At 30.6% G+C, this 19,487-nt stretch overlaps 2 protein-coding genes and 1 long non-coding RNA gene across 4 annotated transcripts; 2 read left to right on the top strand and 1 right to left on the bottom strand.

The window, feature by feature from the left end:
• On the top strand, window positions 1-2,604 carry LOC121114952 (uncharacterized). Its single transcript, XM_040709080.2, has 2 exons — window positions 1-570; window positions 627-2,604. The coding sequence occupies exons 1-2, from the start codon at window positions 170-172 to the stop codon at window positions 1,540-1,542; spliced, it is 1,317 nt and encodes a 438-aa protein (XP_040565014.1). The 5' UTR covers window positions 1-169; the 3' UTR covers window positions 1,543-2,604.
• LOC121114951 (flotillin-1-like) lies at window positions 1,995-4,762 on the bottom strand. The gene is made up of 2 exons (XM_040709079.2): window positions 3,153-4,762; window positions 1,995-3,102 (listed from the first exon to the last, which is right to left on the bottom strand). Exon 1 carries the CDS (start codon window positions 4,443-4,445, stop codon window positions 3,174-3,176), a length of 1,272 nt encoding a protein of 423 aa, XP_040565013.1. The 5' UTR covers window positions 4,446-4,762; the 3' UTR covers window positions 1,995-3,102; window positions 3,153-3,173.
• Window positions 4,763-10,817: 6,055 nt separating this feature from the next.
• On the top strand, window positions 10,818-11,935 carry LOC139904858 (uncharacterized). 2 transcript variants are annotated; one of them, XR_011779107.1, is made up of 2 exons: window positions 10,818-11,326; window positions 11,392-11,935. It is a non-coding gene; the product is annotated as an uncharacterized lncRNA (long non-coding RNA). The 2 variants fall into 2 exon arrangements; XR_011779106.1 differs by having other exon boundaries at window positions 11,380-11,935.
• The last annotated feature ends 7,552 nt before the right edge of the window (window positions 11,936-19,487 follow it).

The raw sequence follows: 19,487 nt of genomic DNA, 5'->3' as shown, positions 1-19,487 counted from the left end.
GATAACAGCTGGAAGAGGAATATGTGTATGTATTTCTGTTTCTCAATCCACAATATCAAATAGCCTACATGTATGCATGAAATAACAGTTCCATAAGTGGCATATGTTTGATAAGAGACTTGTGTATTATATTCATGTTGTGTTGTAAAAGCTACTTCCACTGGCGAATATGAATAATTCGTCAACAGCGGATTTCTTCGACACTTCAGAAACAACTATTTTAAAGCAAAAATTGAAGAGTAAAGCGGAAGCACTGTACATTCTCTCCAAAGAATTGGAAAATATTAAAAAGGAATCGGGGGAGTATAAAGAGTTGATCCACAAACTTCAAAGTCAGTACTCTGAAATTAAAATAAATGAGACACTTTACCCTGGGGGATTTAATTCTCGTACTTTCCGAGATCACGCCGTTGGGCATCATTTCAATAAACTGAGAGACGAAAATAAGCGATTGTTGGCTGAGCGAGAGAGCTGTCGGATTCTCCTAAGGGAGAAGGAAGAAGAAGTACAATTGATCCGACAACAACGTTTGAAAGACAAAAAAGATGCGGAAGAAAGAGCACAACAAAAGTACAAATGAGTAATATGTAAGTTAATGATTTTTACTAATTTTGGTGTAATTTCAGAAATTTTTTATCTAAAAGCGATACGGATGAGATTCATCAAGTTCAGTTACTGAATGACCTAGAAACCCTTCAAGTAAAGTATAGTGCCCTAAAACATGATCTTCAATCCATTTTTGATGAAAAAGAAGATTTAGTGAATGAAAGAGACGCCTACAAAGGGAAAGTTCATCGCCTTAATCATGCATTAAATGCGCTCCTGAAATCTGATGGCTATAAAACTATGGATTTAGATTGTTTAATATCTGAAAATAGGTACCTTCAGCAACGCCTAGAACAGATACAGGAAGAGAAAGAATTAGCGAATGAAATGGGACGTCGTTATAAATCCGCTCTTGATAAGAATAAAAATCGAATATCAAGGACTCATTTAGACCCGGAACGAGACAAGGAATTAAAGAGACTTATTGATCAAACCTCATTCCCATGTCCCAAAAATCTAGACTTTAATGATAGCAAATCCATGTATGAACTTTGCCATAGCTTATTGGAAACCCTAAATGATCGCATGACCCAACTCAAGCATCAACGTAAGGCAAACAAGTACTTACTTGAAAGGCTTTCTCAGCTTGAAGAAAAAATATATTCAAAAGAAAATGGAGAACTCATACTATGGCCTTCTCACTATTTAATGAAGGGTTACAACCCTTCAGATAAAAATATAGACATTATTATCGATAGTGGAGGTGAAGGGGATTACTCTCCTGAACTAGATGAATTATTTGAAAAATTTCAGGAGATTTCTGCTTTGACCTCTAGTGACACTGAGATCTCTGAAGTAAAAAGACCCTCAGCGCCCATTCCAATTCTTCATTGCGATATTCATGGTGATGAGGAGAATGACAATCTACCAGCTCATTTGAAACTATTGGTTGAACAAGCTATGAATAATCTAGATGACAATGATGCTCAAGATTAAATAATTATAGTTGAATATTTAGATTAATAACATAAGTCAACACAATTTTTCGGATTCAAAAATATTTTAAACTCTATATTCAAGTATAGTCGTACTTGACAAATTTGACCATAAATCTATAATCAAATTTTGTGTTACAGATTTTTCTGTTAGAATTTGTTTGAGTATTTTTAGGTTTCTTCCAAATTATTGATTTTTAATTGAATTAACGATATTTTCATACTCAAAAGTTGACTCAAATCCATAAAAAGAGTAAAATACAGACTAAAAAATCAAATAGAATATTCTAGAACACCAATTTTGATATGAAAAAAATAATTACATATTCGTGATCATTTCTTCAAGTACACCTATAGTTAAATATAGAATTTATAGGTTTTTGTTTTTTTGGTATGTGCCATTCCTCTTTTATATGAAATAGCTTTTTCCGTTCTAATTAACGTATACTCCAATTTTTTTAATAGCAAATATATTTCCATTTAATTGATCAATCATTTAAAAACATTTCAATTTTTTTTTTTTTTTATTATTAATTAATTATTAATGTTTAAACAAGATGGTTGTGAATTTTTTATACATACATGGTCAATGTTTTGGCAGTAACATATTATATTGACTAATTTATTTGTTAAATTTGGTTAATAAGTAGTTTGTTTCTTTTAAAAAATATCATGACAAATGCAATTAAAAAATGAAAATAAATATTCAATGAATACTCACTTAAAACAATAACATAATTGATGTAATTAGTAAAGCATTATTAAGTATACCTACATCTAATCCCTTTCTTTATATGTAAACAGTAAAACATAGACACTTCATTCAAAGACGGTTTTAGTTTAGGGGGCCTGGGACAAAGATTAATGTGTTAAAACTTTTTTTTTTATATTTTCACTTATTTATAATATTAAAAAAAAATATTTTTAGCGGCCTTTTGTTTCTAACTTTTTTTGTCATATTTAGAGTATCTTGTTTTTTTAAAGAGTATTTTATTTTATTTTTAGACAATCGTTTCTCTACTTTTATAGTATTTCTAATAAAAATTTGTTCTTTGGTTTATAATTTTTTTCAAAATTTAATCTAGAGTGGGTCCCCAATCAAGAGCATGGGGCAAGTGCCTCCTCCTAAAACCAACCGTTACTCCATTATAAGAATGATTAATTATAAAATATTTACAGATACATTAAGTATAATTTGCCAATGGGGCTATTTATATATTATCATAAATAATATACGTACTTAGTAAATAGATCAAAAGTGCTTTAAATTAAAAAATAAAGAATTTTATACAAAAATAAGAATATTTTAAGGCCAGACGTGAAATAAATTCAAAGTAAATAATTTCCTTTAAAAAAAAGTAAATAAATGCAGCTTGTTTAAGTTCAAAAATAAATATACTAGAATATAGCTAAAGCAAAATCGTATAGAATATATATATATATGTTTATAAAAATAACTAATTTAACAATTACACATCGATTTGATGCAGTCATTTTCCTGTGCATGAAGAAGAGAAGCCAACATTTTAAGCGTTAGGAATGGAAAGTTGGTTTTCAGTTACTAAAAAGGAAATGTTATTAATACATATTAATATGAAAAAAATCACTGACTTCAAATTAAAACAACAATAACTAATGAATCATCTTGACATCTTTTCCTGTTATGTTATAAACTGCTTCGGGGATGTCGTTCATTATATCAAGAATTTCTTGAGTCATTCTTACAGGGCCAATGGACTCTTTGGAGTCGGGGAATCCTATCATTTTGACACCTTTCACTTGTGAAAGCGGAGCGGCTACTTCGGCAGCAATTACTGGTAATGCATCTAACCACATAGAAATCTTTGCTGCTTTGTGATAGTCTTTCCAGGCATCTGCTCTCATTGCCATATTTACTGTCTCAGCTTTGGATTTTTGTTCAAGAGCGAAAGCTTCGGCTTCTCCTTTTAATACAATAGCTTCACTTGAAGCCTCAGACTCGAGTATTGATTTGGTTTTGTTTGCTTCCGAAAGAACTTCTAATTTATACTTTTCTGCTTCAGCAGGTTTTTTTAAAGATGACTCTAATTCACGGACTCTTCTGGCGGTTTCTTGTTCGGCAACTTCTATCATTTTAGTTCTCTCCACAACATCTACATTTTTTGTTTCTTCTTTAATTTTTTGCTGGATAATTGCTTCTTGCAGTTGAAAAGCAAGCTCTGCTTCCGCACGAGATAATTCGACTTCCATGTCATAATCAGCTTTTTTAAGCTCAAAATCCCTTTTAAATCGTTCAATTTCCGTATCATTCTCATATTTTGAAGCAAGGCGCTGCTCTTCAAGATATGAGGTTTCAATTTGTGAATCTCTATTTGCTTCAGCCTCGCCTATCCTGGCATCTCTTTGTATTTCTGACGTACGAGCCATTCCAAGAGACACCATATACTTTTCTTCATCTTTAACATCTTTTAGAGTATATGATATCACTTGTATCCCCATATTAAATAAATCCGTGGACGCAATATCAAAAACTTTACTAGAAAATTTCTTTCGATCTTTGAAAATTTCATCAACTGTCATAGCACCCATAATAGCTCTTTGATGTCCCTCCAAAGTGGACATAGCAATATCTTGTATTTCTTTGACTGTTTTATCGATAAACTGTTCAACTGCTGATCGAAGCATTTCTTCATTGTGAGAAGTTATTTTAACTTGTGCAATCCCTGTTACGGAGAGTGGAACTCCTTGCATCGTATAAACATGGGGGGAAGCTACTTTTAAGGTCATGATGTTTAAAGGTAGCCTCTGAACCTTTTGTATGCATGGCAAAACAAACGCCCATCCTCCGACAACAATAAGAGGCTGCGAATGAAAACAGCCGGACACGACAATTGCTTCGTTTGGACCACATGTGATAAACCCCATTTTAGAAATGACTTTGAGCTTCCATGTATATGTGCTTATCTACAACATATCAGCAATTTAGGGATTTAAACATAAAGAAACTTTTTTTTTGTTAAAACTATTGTTTGAAGTGATTCATTAGGTTATTCACACAGGTTTCACATTTGTATTTATACACATTCACTTCTAAAAAAATTTCCTTCAATTGTAAATTTGTTTGATAGTAGTTTTTATCTAGTAGAGTGGAGTAGTAGTCGCGATATCCTTCTTCTTCTTTTTAAAATGAAAAGTCCATTGGATTATTACGAAGTGTCTAAGAATAATCAATAAATGTAAGCGCCGTTAGAGAGCGTTGTTCTGCCCGGTACAACATGAATACGAGAGCTTTCTCATTTTGTGTTTTCCCTCTTTTCAAAATGGGCTCTAACAAAAGATAACCATATTGGAATATTTCTCCTATTTCTAATCATTGTCAAAATAGGGGATTGCTGAATATTTTTGAAACGAATATGTATTATATAGACATAGTTACCATACCCTAGACTTGATCAAAATCTCGGAAAAATCTTTTATGTTCCATATTGGTTTTACATTTTTTCTCCCAATATGATAGTCGAAATTTATTTTGTTTTTTGGTGGGCGTTACCTCATGATGTAATGTCTCTCAGGCTTCATTTATTTAATTATATACCAATAAATTTGTAGTTATAAGGCGTAATATATTAAAATTTAAGTAATTGAATGATGGATCATATTTTTGATCGTTATTGGGGTAAAAGGATTGACTAAATTGTTTTATATAAAATATAATATATCTGCATTATAGTAATTTGTCTCAAATAAGGTTCCTATCATAAGAACAATAATACCTAATATATTAGAATGTAAAACATAACTTATCCAATATTGATAAAATCCAGATATAATCTAAATGGTTTATGTGATATACCATATAATAGATTATTAATAAAAAATATCAAAATGACTAATCTATTATGTTTAGTACATTATTCATACAACAAGATCTCAAATTTCATTACATGTACATAAATTGAATCAAACAAAGTTTGATGATACATAGTAAGAATATATTTCAGATTTTTTCTCTCTCACAAATCGAGTAGAGACGGGCAATTGAACTTCAGACTTGGGTGGAACCGGGTATTTAACACTTAGAGTTAATTTGTAGCTACATATACAGCATAAATGACAGTTCATCTTCGGAGGAGTACATAATAATGCACTTATGCATCTAGAGTCGTTAACATGTGAGGGTGTGACCACTCCCCCATGGAATTACTTAACTCTGAAAAAATGGGATGTTAGTCGGAAAATTTTGAATGTTTTTTTAATGACTAAAAAAAGTTATTTCACATTTGAGTATGGGAAATCAGCCTGAAAATTTATGAAAAAAAAAAAAATTATACACCCTCCTTAAGAAAAATCTGATAAGCGGCATGGAATGTACTTACGATACTGATGGATAGAATGGGCAAAACATTGAGAAAAAGTACAATTTTGAGATTTGAAAAGGACAAATATAGATTGATTGAGGGTGCTGTTGTCATTTATTTATAGACAAGCAGGTGCAGGTAGGGTCAATTTGAGCTCATTGATTATGTATTCGATAAAATAATGTCCAAATATCCCCAAAAATCAGAAATTACTTCTTAAAGTGCTTTTTTTGTTACTGGGCAATTATTGTTCCAAGCTACGATATTCCTACTAAATGTACCTACTGTATATGTCTACAATTCCATCTAATTCAAAGTAAAATTTAATTCCATCGCTTTCCTAAAAATAAAAAAGAGCTGCATTCTCTATAGTTAATTCTTTAATAGATCTTCGTGGTGTTAGCATCTTGACCTGGATGTTAAAATTCCCGCCTAATAATAATAATATTTATGTTTTAGTAATAGGTTGGGGAAAACGTAATTTCGTATTTCCCATCCTTTTTTAAACAAAGTATATCCTTTTCATTACTGGTCTAATTGGATTATACTACATAGCGTTGTAAGGGTGTAAGTGTATACTACATATGCATTTGGGACATTATTCCGATTCAATGTTTCAGTTGTGAATTGTTGTGCATCGGGCATGGAAGTCTTAAAGGAAGACATTCACCATATTTTATATTTTTACTATCTGAAAGGGAAAAATGCGTAGAATGCGACCAAGAAAATTTGCAATATATACAGGGCCGATACTCTTTCGGTTCGTGTTGCAGCACAGTGGTTGTGAATTTTTTTAATTTTTAAAATAAACTTTCAAAACAATTCAAAAAAGCTTTCTATTGTAAACCACTCGACCATTTGGAGCTGGGGATAGAATAGAAGCGGTAAGCATTGGTGAATAGGAGAGAAATCGTGTTTCATCAAGGCAACACCAGCCCGGGTGTCCCTTAAATGATTGTTGTTAAAAGGTTGCAGGCAAATTTTTGGGGTAATATCGTTGCGTTGTAAAATTGGTGTGTACATTATCATTGTGAGACAAAATCGTTGAGGGTAATATCATCGTAAAGCAACATTATGTTAAGCAATATTATTGTGATAAATTTCATTGCAATGTATATTATATTCGGACGATAAAAATATTGGGTGATGAATAAACATGCCAAGATATAAAACCCTTCTATAAGATTATAATAAACCGTGGCCCACAGCCTATGTAGGTGAACTGCAAGGCCCCAAGGCAACTTCAATTTATCTGCCGCTACTTCCCTAAGCATCAAGGAACCCTTGAATATCCCAAAAGACACCTCAGCTCTCAGGTTATACAGGTGAAGTGCTGGGCCCAAAAGCAGTTTAAACTCCACCACCGTTCTAAGCACCAAGGAATCCTTCTAATATGATATAATACACCCTATCCTAGAGATTGTGTAGGTGAACTACTGTACCCCGAGGCAATTTAAATTTAGCCACTGCTGCTTCCCTGAGCATCAAGGAACCCTTTTCATATTTTCATGCTTAACGTTTTAATAAAAAAAAAGGAAAAGTATGTAAACTCTTTGGTAGTCTTACATAAAAACATTGATAAATAAAATAAAAAACAATTTTTAAACAAGGGAGTGAGCTCAGAGTCTCACAATGGAATACTTTGGATTTAAAAAAATAATCTAAATATTATGCTTTTAATATAAAAATAGACTAGTCCGTCTTCAGAAAGTTTAAATTTTAAAGTTATGTTGCTGAATTTCAGAAGTTTGACTATGAAAGTTATATTGTTAAATTTCAAAAGTTTCATTAAAGTTCCTTTTCTAACGGGATACATAAGAATATAATCCTTATTTTTTATTTTGAAAAAGAGAACAAATTGTAGCCCAATGAAATACTTCGATACTCAAAGGTTCAAAACCACTATAATGACATCCAAATTGAATCAGTAAATAAGTATCAGAGCTCACTCTTAAATTTATTGTAATATGCGGTCATAAACCCCATTTCATAGTACAATACAATTAATTCTGACTTATTTAATCTATAGTTTTCTTTTAAAAGAAGCAATATTTACCAATGGAAGTAAATCGCTCAAGATTAACAATTTCACAAAATATAACATTTTGGGTATGATTAAGAATGATAGATTGTTTTTGTGATAAATTCAAAAATTGGGTCTCCGAACTGTTCATGAGTTCGTGTCAAGTAACAAGTCTTTAAATTCGATTCGAAGTCATTAATTTTTGGATATACAAGTATCTGTCGAATATGAAATTGTAGTTTTATAAAACTCCAGAGCGACTCGAATCCCAGTGATGAATTAATTATTGAGGATGGGGGGCGAATGGGCAAATTGTTGCGTTTGGAGACTTGTATTAAGAATTATGGTCAAATTTTTAACTGGTTCATGTTTCCATGTAAGCATTACATTTCTTAGCCATCAATATAACCTAGGCAGCATTAATTTGTTATTAAAAAATAATCTAGAAAATTTCAACGAAAGAACTGTGTCAAGTTTACAGTTGCAGTTTAATGAGACTTATGTAAGACTTGAGTCCTCAGCTCGGTTGAATATTTTAACTTTTCCTGGATTACAATCACTTTTAATCACGGAATAATGTTATCCTATGTTCGTATGCCATTAGGATTAGAATGATAAAAATGCACGCATATCCAATTCATTTTTGAACATTCAAGTATTAATTATTTTATTACTAATGATATAATCAAGGAATAATTTTTCTCATTCGAACTACTTAATCATACAAGGCTCTTAAGATAAATTATTTATCAATTCAATCTTTTAAAAAAAAAATAGAAAAAAGGATTTTGAGATATATAAAAATAAAATATCATGATATGCTTATTTTATAAAAATTAAAGTAAATAATATAAATTTTTTAATACGTTTTGTTAAGGATACAGTCATTAAAAATATTGCTGGAATGATACAGCCATAGTTATAACAAATTATTTAAGTTGGGTGTAGGTATTATTAAAGTCTAACTATATTATAACATTCACTGGGTTTGGAAAGAAAGAATTGACACTAAAATTTTCAAAAAATGATTAGAAAGGAAAAGTTGCGTGAATATTGTGTCATCAATATGTTACGTTATTTTTATAATACAGCCTTCTACTTTGCCGATCCCTGAACTATATAGAAAATACATTTTTTAGTTGAAAGTTCAACTGTACATTTGATGGATATAAACCCTGTTCATCATACATCATACAAATTGATTTTTCTTTATTTCGTTAATTTTTTCCATCTATGGTCTTAGAATTATCTGAACTTCCTATGGAGCTATTCGCAAATTTTATATTTCATCAGCTATGTACTACATTCAATCATTAGGCTAACTTACATAGATGTGTTATTAATTGGTTTTTACTTATGCAAATATAATATGACGTGCTTTACTGCATTTAAGAACACAAATTGCATCTCTTTCCTGGCTCAACATCATACTAGTACATAAAACTCGCCTAAACCTTTTATTACTTATTTTCAGAGTCGTCATACATACAATTTGTATCTAAATAGCATCCTTACTTGTGATTATGAAAGTAGTATGTACATATTCTCCTGATCTCACCACTATAGTTCGTTTTTATGACTTAACCAAACTTTATTCTCATACAAATACATATTCATGAATATCTTAGAATCTGGACCTGAAAAATATTGAATTCAAAGCAAATAGTCATTTTCATTTGATTATATTAGGTTCTGTCTCAGAGTTAGAAACAATCTATATTGTAATCATGTTTTCTATGACATATTATACTTTAAAGAATATATGATAATCTACATATTATAAAATATACCTAAATTATCATAAGAAGAGGTTGGATGCTCAATATATTATAAGTAAGTATTATGATGAATTAAATACAAATTTGAGGTATATATACGGCTACTCCATACTACGTATGTAAAAATATGATGAAGTTAGAAAATAAAAGGAAATACAATTGTTCTCCGTTTTTATTACACCTGCAACACTTTTAATTCATTAAAATTCATTAATTCACAAGTTCAGATATTGCGTTATATGAACAATTCTGCTCCTTATTTTACTACATATTTTAGAATCATAAATGGATGCAGTTGGAATACAAGTTCCACTTATAAAGATAAAATAGAAATGATTCCATAGTCAAAAAGTGCCAATTTGTTCAAGTAAGTCTTGGGTACCAATTAGAATTGTAAAAGAAGAATAGACATAGACTAGCTAGTAACTAGTCCATACGGTAATGGTCAACAATAAATGTTTTATAATAATTTATGTTTTGATATATAAAAAACTAAAAATGATATAGTTGATGGATTGGAGAAAAAAATCTAACATATAAAAAAATATAATCCCTAACCGTACTCTCCGACCCACCCATCTTTGAGAAACTTAAGAATAGAGAATAGTAAGTAATAAGTCTCTGGATGTAGATTTTTATTCAAAAAAGCTTTATTTGGTGTGTGGCAAGTATATTTAAAATGATTTTGATAGAAATTTTAAATGTAATGCACGCAAAAGTAAATTTTGTCTATAATTTCCTGAGCCAGCATTCAAAAGAGATCATTCTTAAAAATCTCTAATCGAATCTAACCAGGCATTTTCTAGATAATTAATCACCTCGTAAACATTAAAACTTAAATTTTCTTCTTCCTTGTTAGCAATGGGCCCAATACATAATATTGCCCCATCGATAACACCAAGTGAAACTACCTTAGATCCTGCTCCCCCTAGTATCATTTCAACAGGAACTGCATGTTCATTCTCATACCTTACAGTATCCTCTCCAGCTTCTCGTCCAACACAACCTGAAATATCTGGGCCATAATTGCTTCATCTAGCAACTCTAGAGGAACCACCTCATTATGCAAATACTTTTTATTATTATTGCAGCGTCTTATTCGTTCTTTCTTCTTTGTCTTCTCCTTTGTCTTTGAAATAATACCAGTGTCTGTTTTATAACTCGATTTCTCCCGTCCTAATCCTTCCAAAACTGCATCAATGTTATATTTTTCCACTTCTCCTTCAATGATATAATGATTGACTCTCCTCTCCTTCCGGAACTCTTTCATCTCCCTTCGTCTTCTCATATTCCTTAGTTTTGTCGACTCCATCTTAATTAGAATGTTTGTTATACTTATAAATTCAAAATACAACTATTAGACATAAAAGCAATAGTTTATTTTATATAATAATTTATAAATTAAAAAAAAAATCATAATTGTCGCCATTTAAGAGAAATAAATGTATATTATTTTGACGTAGTTGCATATTACTTAACTACTAAATTAATCTAATATTTGTTTTGTGAACGAAGAAAAATTTGAAAAATAAAAACAAAACAAAAAAACTCCAATTCCAGTACTAAAATTTCTGATCCAGAGTTCATTCCATGACTTTGTAGATTTCTCAGTGCTCAGTGAGTATAAATCCGTTTTTCTATATATAGGTATGTATCATTCAAGAATACTCCATTGATTAATGAATTAATTATTATCTTAGAGATTCATATAGAATGAATGTTTATGTGTTGTAGGTACATTAGAGTGTGCGTTATAAAACCAACTTTAACCAAACCAAAATTTGAACTGATCACGATATGAATTTAGGCATAAGTAAGAATACCCTGCAATGTTGTTGTTTTTTGTCTGGATAGGATTGAAAGGGCTGCTTCCGGTCAAAGCTTCCTCCAAAAATGATCAAAATTTGATGAAAACAAAAAAAAATCTACAAGTTTGTATGAAAAGAAAAATTTATTTAAAAAAAACAAAAAAAACAATCGATTGTTTGGTTTAAAACATGTGAATTTAGTTCATTCATTTATTTAGTCCATGTACCGTAGGAAATGTGGTAGTACTGCGTGCGTTGTGAACAATTTTTAATTTTTTTATTCTTTCTTTTTCTCTCCTGTTATTTTGTTTTAAAAAAAATTAGACTATGTATAAATTGACATTTGGCATATAAATTGGGATTTTCTATTTCAATTCTGACGGTTTTAACATAAATAAATTCAATAGTTAGTTTTAATTGAAATATATGTCCATTCAATGCATTTAAATTAACTAGATTTACTCCTTTGGAGCTTGTGTTGTAAAGTCTGACTTTTGAAAATTCTTAGATAATTTTGACCTTGAATTTTGAATATTTATCAATCTTTGGTGTCTTTTAAGTTCATGTACTATTACTTCGGCTTCTTGAGTAGTTGTTTGTAGTTGTGGATTCTCATAATTGATTAAGATATTGTAATGAATTTGCTGGCTCATAACAGTATGATAAAAATTATTATTAAATATTATGATTACATATATAGAATCTGAAAGAGATTTCAGTAGTAGGTAACCTATGAAGGAATATTATAATTATTTTCTCCAATGCCGTAGTTAAATCCTATCGCCTTCCCTCACAGATTGTTATTAATCAGATCCATCATTCCAAATCCTTTATTTTTTAATGAATAATAGATGAACTTTTTGAAATCGGTTCAAACTTTATTATTGTATGTTACACCGAATTGTCTTCACTGGTTATGACCGTAGATGTTCAAAAAGCTATTATAAAAGAGGACCCAGCGTTTACAGCTGTTACCTGATTCAGGGAGTGTGATTTCTTCCTTAATATATGTTTTATTTACGAAAGCTGCCATCATTATTCTTTTATTCCTTGTTATCCTTACTACGCCATCACAAAGTCAATGGAACCAAAAGTAAATCAGTGCTGTCAAAGATTAAGAAAGAACTTGTGGGAAATAATATCTTGCCGTAGATGAGACTATAGGTAGATCCAAACACTTTTTATTTTTCCATGGACTCGGAGCATGAGGACTTGTGCACCGAAAAACCCGGAGCATGATGACTCAGAATTGACCTGAACACTGAAAAGGGGGACTCAAATACAACTCTGAGTGTTGTACCTTTACTTTTTTCTCCAATTATATTTAGTATTTAGAACATATAATTTATGATTATTTATGGAATATGAAGAGTATCTAGAGGAAGAAACAAAATAATTAATGGGAATTATTAATAAAGATAGATACGAGTATAATATTAAAAGTATATCTGAATATTTAGTTTCTTATATTGATTTTACTATGTAGGTCTTATTGTTATTAAACTCGACTTAAATGTCTAGTGGACTCACTCATCAGTACACATTTAAGTTGTGCGTACTTATTTATCTATAATAGAGATTTTATATCCCATGAATGGATAATACTGTCGTTGTTGATTTATTGATTGCATTACTGTTTTCATCTATAACATTGTCGCTGAATTGAACTGCCTGGCAAAGTAATAAATCGTTTTCGATCATCAGAATTAAAAAACCAAATCTTTACTTCAGAGATATGAGTGTTCATATTTTTGAAGTAGACAGAGCGTTGCTATTCTGTTCAGACCATGAACGAGACAAGTGACATGTAACATCATATGAAAACTTTGACTACTCTTTTACAATAAGCTGAACCATCGATAATGAAAATCTATAGTCCTCTTGCCACGGAAATCGGACCCAAAACGTTGTTTATACTTTTTACTTCAATTCTTGTAATTGTGCTATTGTCAGCCTTCTTAACATCTTCCAAATGTATTAAATAAGAGCAACCTATCAACACTGCAGTTATGGATCGTAGTTTCGTCTAAACACAGGAAGATTATCATTTCCTACAAGTTCTTTCTTAATCGTTGACAATACTTTACTTTGGAACTCCATTGAGTTGGTGATGGGGTAGCGAGAAGGAATGCCTTTACCAGTGTAAAGTTCAATAGATTTTACTAGATTTTGATGACTATCAATTAGGAGTGGAACATTGCAGAAAACATGCATCTTGTTCATATCCGACATAAAATTAAAAGCATCAGGACTGAATATTATTTAAATAAAGCTTCAAATTATTATCATGAGTATTATCAGCAAAAAAAGGAATCAAAATTAATATTTATATATAAGAATTATATAATAAAACTGAATGTTATTTAATGTTAAAAAATTAAATATAATTTTTATAGTTATTTGCCCTTGTAAAATGATATAACATCTTATAATTCTTCATAAAAAAACTATTTAATATTGAAATTGTAGGTCCAATGGATCTCAAAATTAATAAACTTAAAAATTAAATTAAATTACCTATAACCTACGCCTTATATTTGATACAAATAGAAATATTCATTTTATTTTATCCTACATTAAAGAAGGCTACAAGCGATAAAATTAAATTATTTTTTATTTTTAAACTGACCATCATTTTATTAAATTTTTAATCAAACTTCGGAAAGTTCGGAAATTTCCATCAAAATTATACATTTAAATAGTTTGGGCTTTCTATTTTTTTGGGGTTTGATGACGACGAAGAAGTTTTTCTTCGACGTACGATATAATATTAAATTCCATTCTTGGTTTTACAATTTTGTAATTAAGAGGTTAATTTGATTTCAATATTTCCAGGACATAGACATTAAATATTGTAATATCAAAGTTCATATCGTCAACTCTTTCCATCCCTTTATAAATAGCAATGCCATTTTAAGACACAAATTATCCAGGAATTGATCATTTTCTTCAAATTTAAGCATTAGGTATCTCATTCAACCTTGATAAAAAATGAGTAGGATAACAGATGAATATCCTAACCATTCTTGGCTATACAACACTGGCTGTATAATTATGATAAAAAACCTTAACGGACTAAGACTAGAGTTTTGGATCGACTTTGAAGTAATTATTGTCAATGTATTTATAATATACAGAGTAGGATTTGTGTTTCCTTCCTTTCCATCCCTCTCAGGGCTGCTCACAGCTAATATAATTAAACTTCATTATACTTGAGCTGCTTTTCTCCAATAGAAAAGAGCAGCATCTCCAAATATTCTTCAAATTGTCAGGGTTATCATGTTAATTTTCGGTTTCTTTTTTTAGAATAACTGTGGATAGCATTTTTAAAATCTTTGGTTATGACTAGACATGAATATTATATGTTCTAAAAAGCGGGAGCGGTTTTTGCAATTGGCAATTCATAATACTAGGCACTAGTAAGCTGCCATCATTCTTGTTTTCATTTTTGAGGAGAAAACATCATGAAAATAAGTAACCTATAACTACTAAGTACGTATTTATTATTTCAACAAGTTTTAAAAACGTGGAAAGTTGTATCTTAATGAAGTTTGAGATAAAGTATTAACTATTCATATTCAGATAGTTCAATAGTCTAATAAATCCTACAAGTATTATTATTTACTTAATTATTATCTATTTAATTTTTAATATTTTTAGTGATTTAAATTTGGCTATTAGAAACGTTGTCTACGATGATGGATGAAAGTTTGGCCATTATAGACGTTGACAGCTGTAATATGTATAAGATATTTAAAATCAAAGCTAAAATGTCTAATTATTTATTAATATTACTACATTTAGACCTTATGGGGTCAATCAATTATATGTGACTTATTTGGTACCTTTATGTCCGACTTTCCACTGCAAAATCTTTCAGAATCAAAGTTGACGATATGAGAGTTTTTGTATTTAAAAAACTCGTGATCGTGATTGATGGTTTCAGGTGCTCATTTTCTCAACTTGATGTATTCCTTTATACAGCTTCTCCTGATATTAAGTTTTGAAAAGTTCAAAGGTATAATATCTTGACATAGATTTTCAGAGATAGTTACACTTGGGAGTTGCGGCAATCTCTCTTTCAATGCTTTACATGGAATAGATTCAAATTTTGTTGAATTAACATTATTTATGATAAAAAGTGGATCATTCTTCTAAACATCTTTTTCTTTTTATATGGTAACACTTTTTCCCCATGCATAACATTACTATACTCATTGGCTAAATTGAAGTGCTTGGCATAATATTCAATTATTTAAGATCATCTGAAGTCTAAAAAAAATTGCAAGAAAACATGGGAGAAATTTTAGCCAAAAAAGTTACATAAATGTCTTAAAAAATCAAGCCTCCCCCCCCAAAAAAAAAAAAAAAAAACCAGTCATGTCTTGTGGACACCCCTGCACTAGTTTGGGTTAAATTAATTTTACTACAAGTTCTTTTGGGGTAATGCTAAAAAAGTTATCCTAAACCTGATCTAAAGGACCCACCACGACTGCAGTCATGAATCGGCGTCGAGTCAGTTTTTTCCTCTTATGCAATTAACATTTTTTCGAAATAAAGTGGAATATTGCTGGAGACAAGCATCTTGGTTATATAAGTAGTAAAATTAGAAATATCAGAATTGTAATTAATTATGTTACATGTAAACAGTTCATAATTCCTCTCGTGAATTCGGGTTTTAATGTGATGTTCTACTTTAAGCTTATTCAAAACTTTGCTCCTATGAGTACAAAAACGGCACGTCAAAAACCTAGGAGAATCTTCTGAACTTAATATATTTTTAACTAAATTATCAGCGATTAAAGTCAATATAGTCAATTTACTAGACCTTTAAAAGATATTATAAAAACATAAAATATAAATGAATTTTGAAATAAAATAAGAAATAAATAATAATATTCTTTTTACATGGACTTTTATTCTTTTAAAATGATAAATTCTTCAATCGAAAAATGAGTAGTATTGGACTTGTAGGTACAATGAGAAGTATTTTTGAATAAACAAAATTCAAATTTTTTGGAAGTATATGTAATAAGCGTATTATATGGAAACCATTTTTTTAAATTTTAATATGCATAAAGGAAGATTATAAATTATCAAATTAACATGAGATCTATTTTTTACTAGTACAGTAAAAAAATTTCATTTATGTTATTTTCAAACTCTTGGCAATAACAATTTTGTAATTAAGAAGAAATAATTTATAACATTTAAGCATTTTAAGATATAGCAATGAACCATTGCATTATTAATGATATCAACGAAAATTATTGAATAAAAAAGTGTCGATGATTTAGGATCCGATAGATAAACGGCAATTTGTTGATCCATAGAATCAACTCTCTCCATGTCTTTCTTCAGAGCATTACCATTATAGGACAAAACCCCAATGATCACAGTTGGGTCGTTTTCATCTTATTTAAACATTTGACAAGCTTTTCATCTTTGATAAAGACAAATGCTTAATACTTAATACCATTGTGAAACCATTCCTACTTATACACAATTGATAAGACACGAAGTCAGATTGAACATTTATGTGTGCTTATGAAAGAAGCAGAGTAACACTGATTATTTTTTGGGAGTTATATGTGTAACTTCAAACTTGCAATCCCTCGTTGATCTCAGGCTTGAATTAAGGATATACATCCGAGTAATTCTTGCCTATGTTCTTCCTATATACGGAGCGAGATTTGTGTTTACTTCAATTTCATCTATCTCAAGGCTGCTCACAGCTAATCTAATAAAACGTCCCGACAGCTGAGCTGCTCTCCTCCCAAACATTATCTAAATTGTCAGGGCTACCACAAAAATTTCGATTTCTTTTTATTTAACATAGGGGAGGGACATATAATATTCTTCACTGGTTAGGAACAAGGACTACTCTTTAGTTGTCCATGGGAAAAACTAGAACTGAACTTACGAAATATGTGAACAATAGGTTTTTTTTAGAGGCGCACACCTATGAATGAATTGGCTTTTAAAGTTCAGATTACAGTATGGCAGATGTTCCCATTGCTCGATGATTTCAAAAATTATTTGACTACATATCTCAAGAGTTCCTAAAAATCAACTCCAACAGTACAAAATTCCCAGGGACATGATTAATTTAAAAAAAATTACAATAGGAAATTCAATGTCAAAGTTAAACGTACCTGGTCTATAAAAAGAATTTGATATCTCTAGGGGTTTTAAAAAAGAGACGTGATTTCACCATCCTTTTTTTCCATGGCAGTAAATGCGAATCTGAATACAATAGTGTCTGTAAAAATAGTAATCCTTGATACAGTTTATGGACTAATAACTCCATTATACATGCGTTTAGAAGTGTTAAACTCATAATTTGTCTGTCGAACTTTGATGTAGTCTTCAGAAGTATCTTGTCCAAATATTTTGGCGAAGAAACACTATCAAAGGCTCGAGCTCTCACCCAACGAAGACGTTATAAGACATTCTCGATTTATTTATGGAAAACCTCTTCACAAATTTGAAGGAGAAGCGGTTTTCTAGTGTTGTGTCGTTCGTGCACGATTTGTTCTTTAGAACGACTCTTTTAAGGAAACGTACTAAACTGACTCAGTTGCATGAGTGATTTGTTGATTTATTCAGTAATTTTCCCATTCATAGAATATATAACTCAACTTCAATCAAACATTTATATCGACTTTGACTTTTTTGTTAAGTAATTATGAAATATGAATATATTCAAGTATCGCCCGGTAGTTGATTAGCTCGATACTTTGAGTGGACTCTAATTCGAGCACACGAACGACTACAGAGTCAACAATCACCAACTAAACTGTTCACCAAAAGAATTGAACCATCAAAAGAACAAATCAGCAAAAGAATGAATCTTTAAAAGACCGAATCATTAAAAGAACGAATAATCAAAAGAACTGATTCACTAAAAGATGCCATTGTAATATACACCTCGGCCCACGGGTTGTATAATGAAGTGGACTGGAGTACAAAGCCTCAAGGTAGATTAAACTCAACCGCCGTTGCGTTTCTAAGCATTAAGAACCTCTTCTGTTGTTCTATAATATACCCCGACCCACGGGTTGTGTATGTGAAGTGCTGAGCCCCAATGCAGGTTAAATTTCCCCGCCACCGCTTCCTTCAGCATCAAGGACCTCTTGTAATATCTAAAAATACAACCCATGCCACGGGTGGTTAGGTAATCTTAACTAATAATCATATATTAACAATTCAATATTCAATACATGTTTTTTAAATATCCGTTTGAATCATTGCAAAAAATGGTAGAAAATTATTTTTATTGGGGGAAGTCTTAGAACTGATTTGGTGAACGAATCTTTTGAATGAATGATTTTAGTGAGCTGATTCAAGTGATTCAGTTTATGAAAGGGAAAATTAAGAACATCCATTCTATTATTGTAAATACAATACTCAATTTAGGAATGTAATCAATTGAATGTATTGATCGTGGAGGTGTATGGGATTGAGTAAAAAAAAATCCGATTGGCTGGTGTCCCCCTATCCAATGGATGGATTTAAGATTAATAAATAATCTCAAAGGTGATCTTTACAACAAATGGTGCAAGTTATTCGGAGTCAGCTATGTCTAGAGGTTTAGAAGAGCTATTGAAGATGCACATAAGAGTTTTTTGTGTTTTTGACGAGAGAGGAGCAACGGAGGGTTTAGAGTTGTAGAGGAATAATAATAAGTAATTTATGTTTATAAGCATATATTTTTAGAACTGGCTCGAAATCCTCTCTGGATCTACAGGTTCTTCTTTTTTTTCCTCGTTTTTTTTTTCTTTTGTTATCTCATTATCATATATTTTATGCTACTAGCTATGGCCTATGGGTATAGTTGATAATATTGTAGAGAATAACGCGTGCGAGTAGAAAAGGGGGAGAAAGACATATGGTATTATTGTTTAAATACTATATTATCATCTGCCTCTATCAATCATGATTATTTATTTATTATTTATTATATAATTTTTGAGATGGTATAACGATAGAAAGAATTG

Source organism: Lepeophtheirus salmonis, chromosome 3, assembly GCF_016086655.4.
Source record: "Lepeophtheirus salmonis chromosome 3, UVic_Lsal_1.4, whole genome shotgun sequence".
Lineage (NCBI taxonomy): Eukaryota > Metazoa > Arthropoda > Copepoda > Siphonostomatoida > Caligidae > Lepeophtheirus > Lepeophtheirus salmonis.
This window is presented reverse-complemented; position numbering and strand designations above follow the sequence as displayed.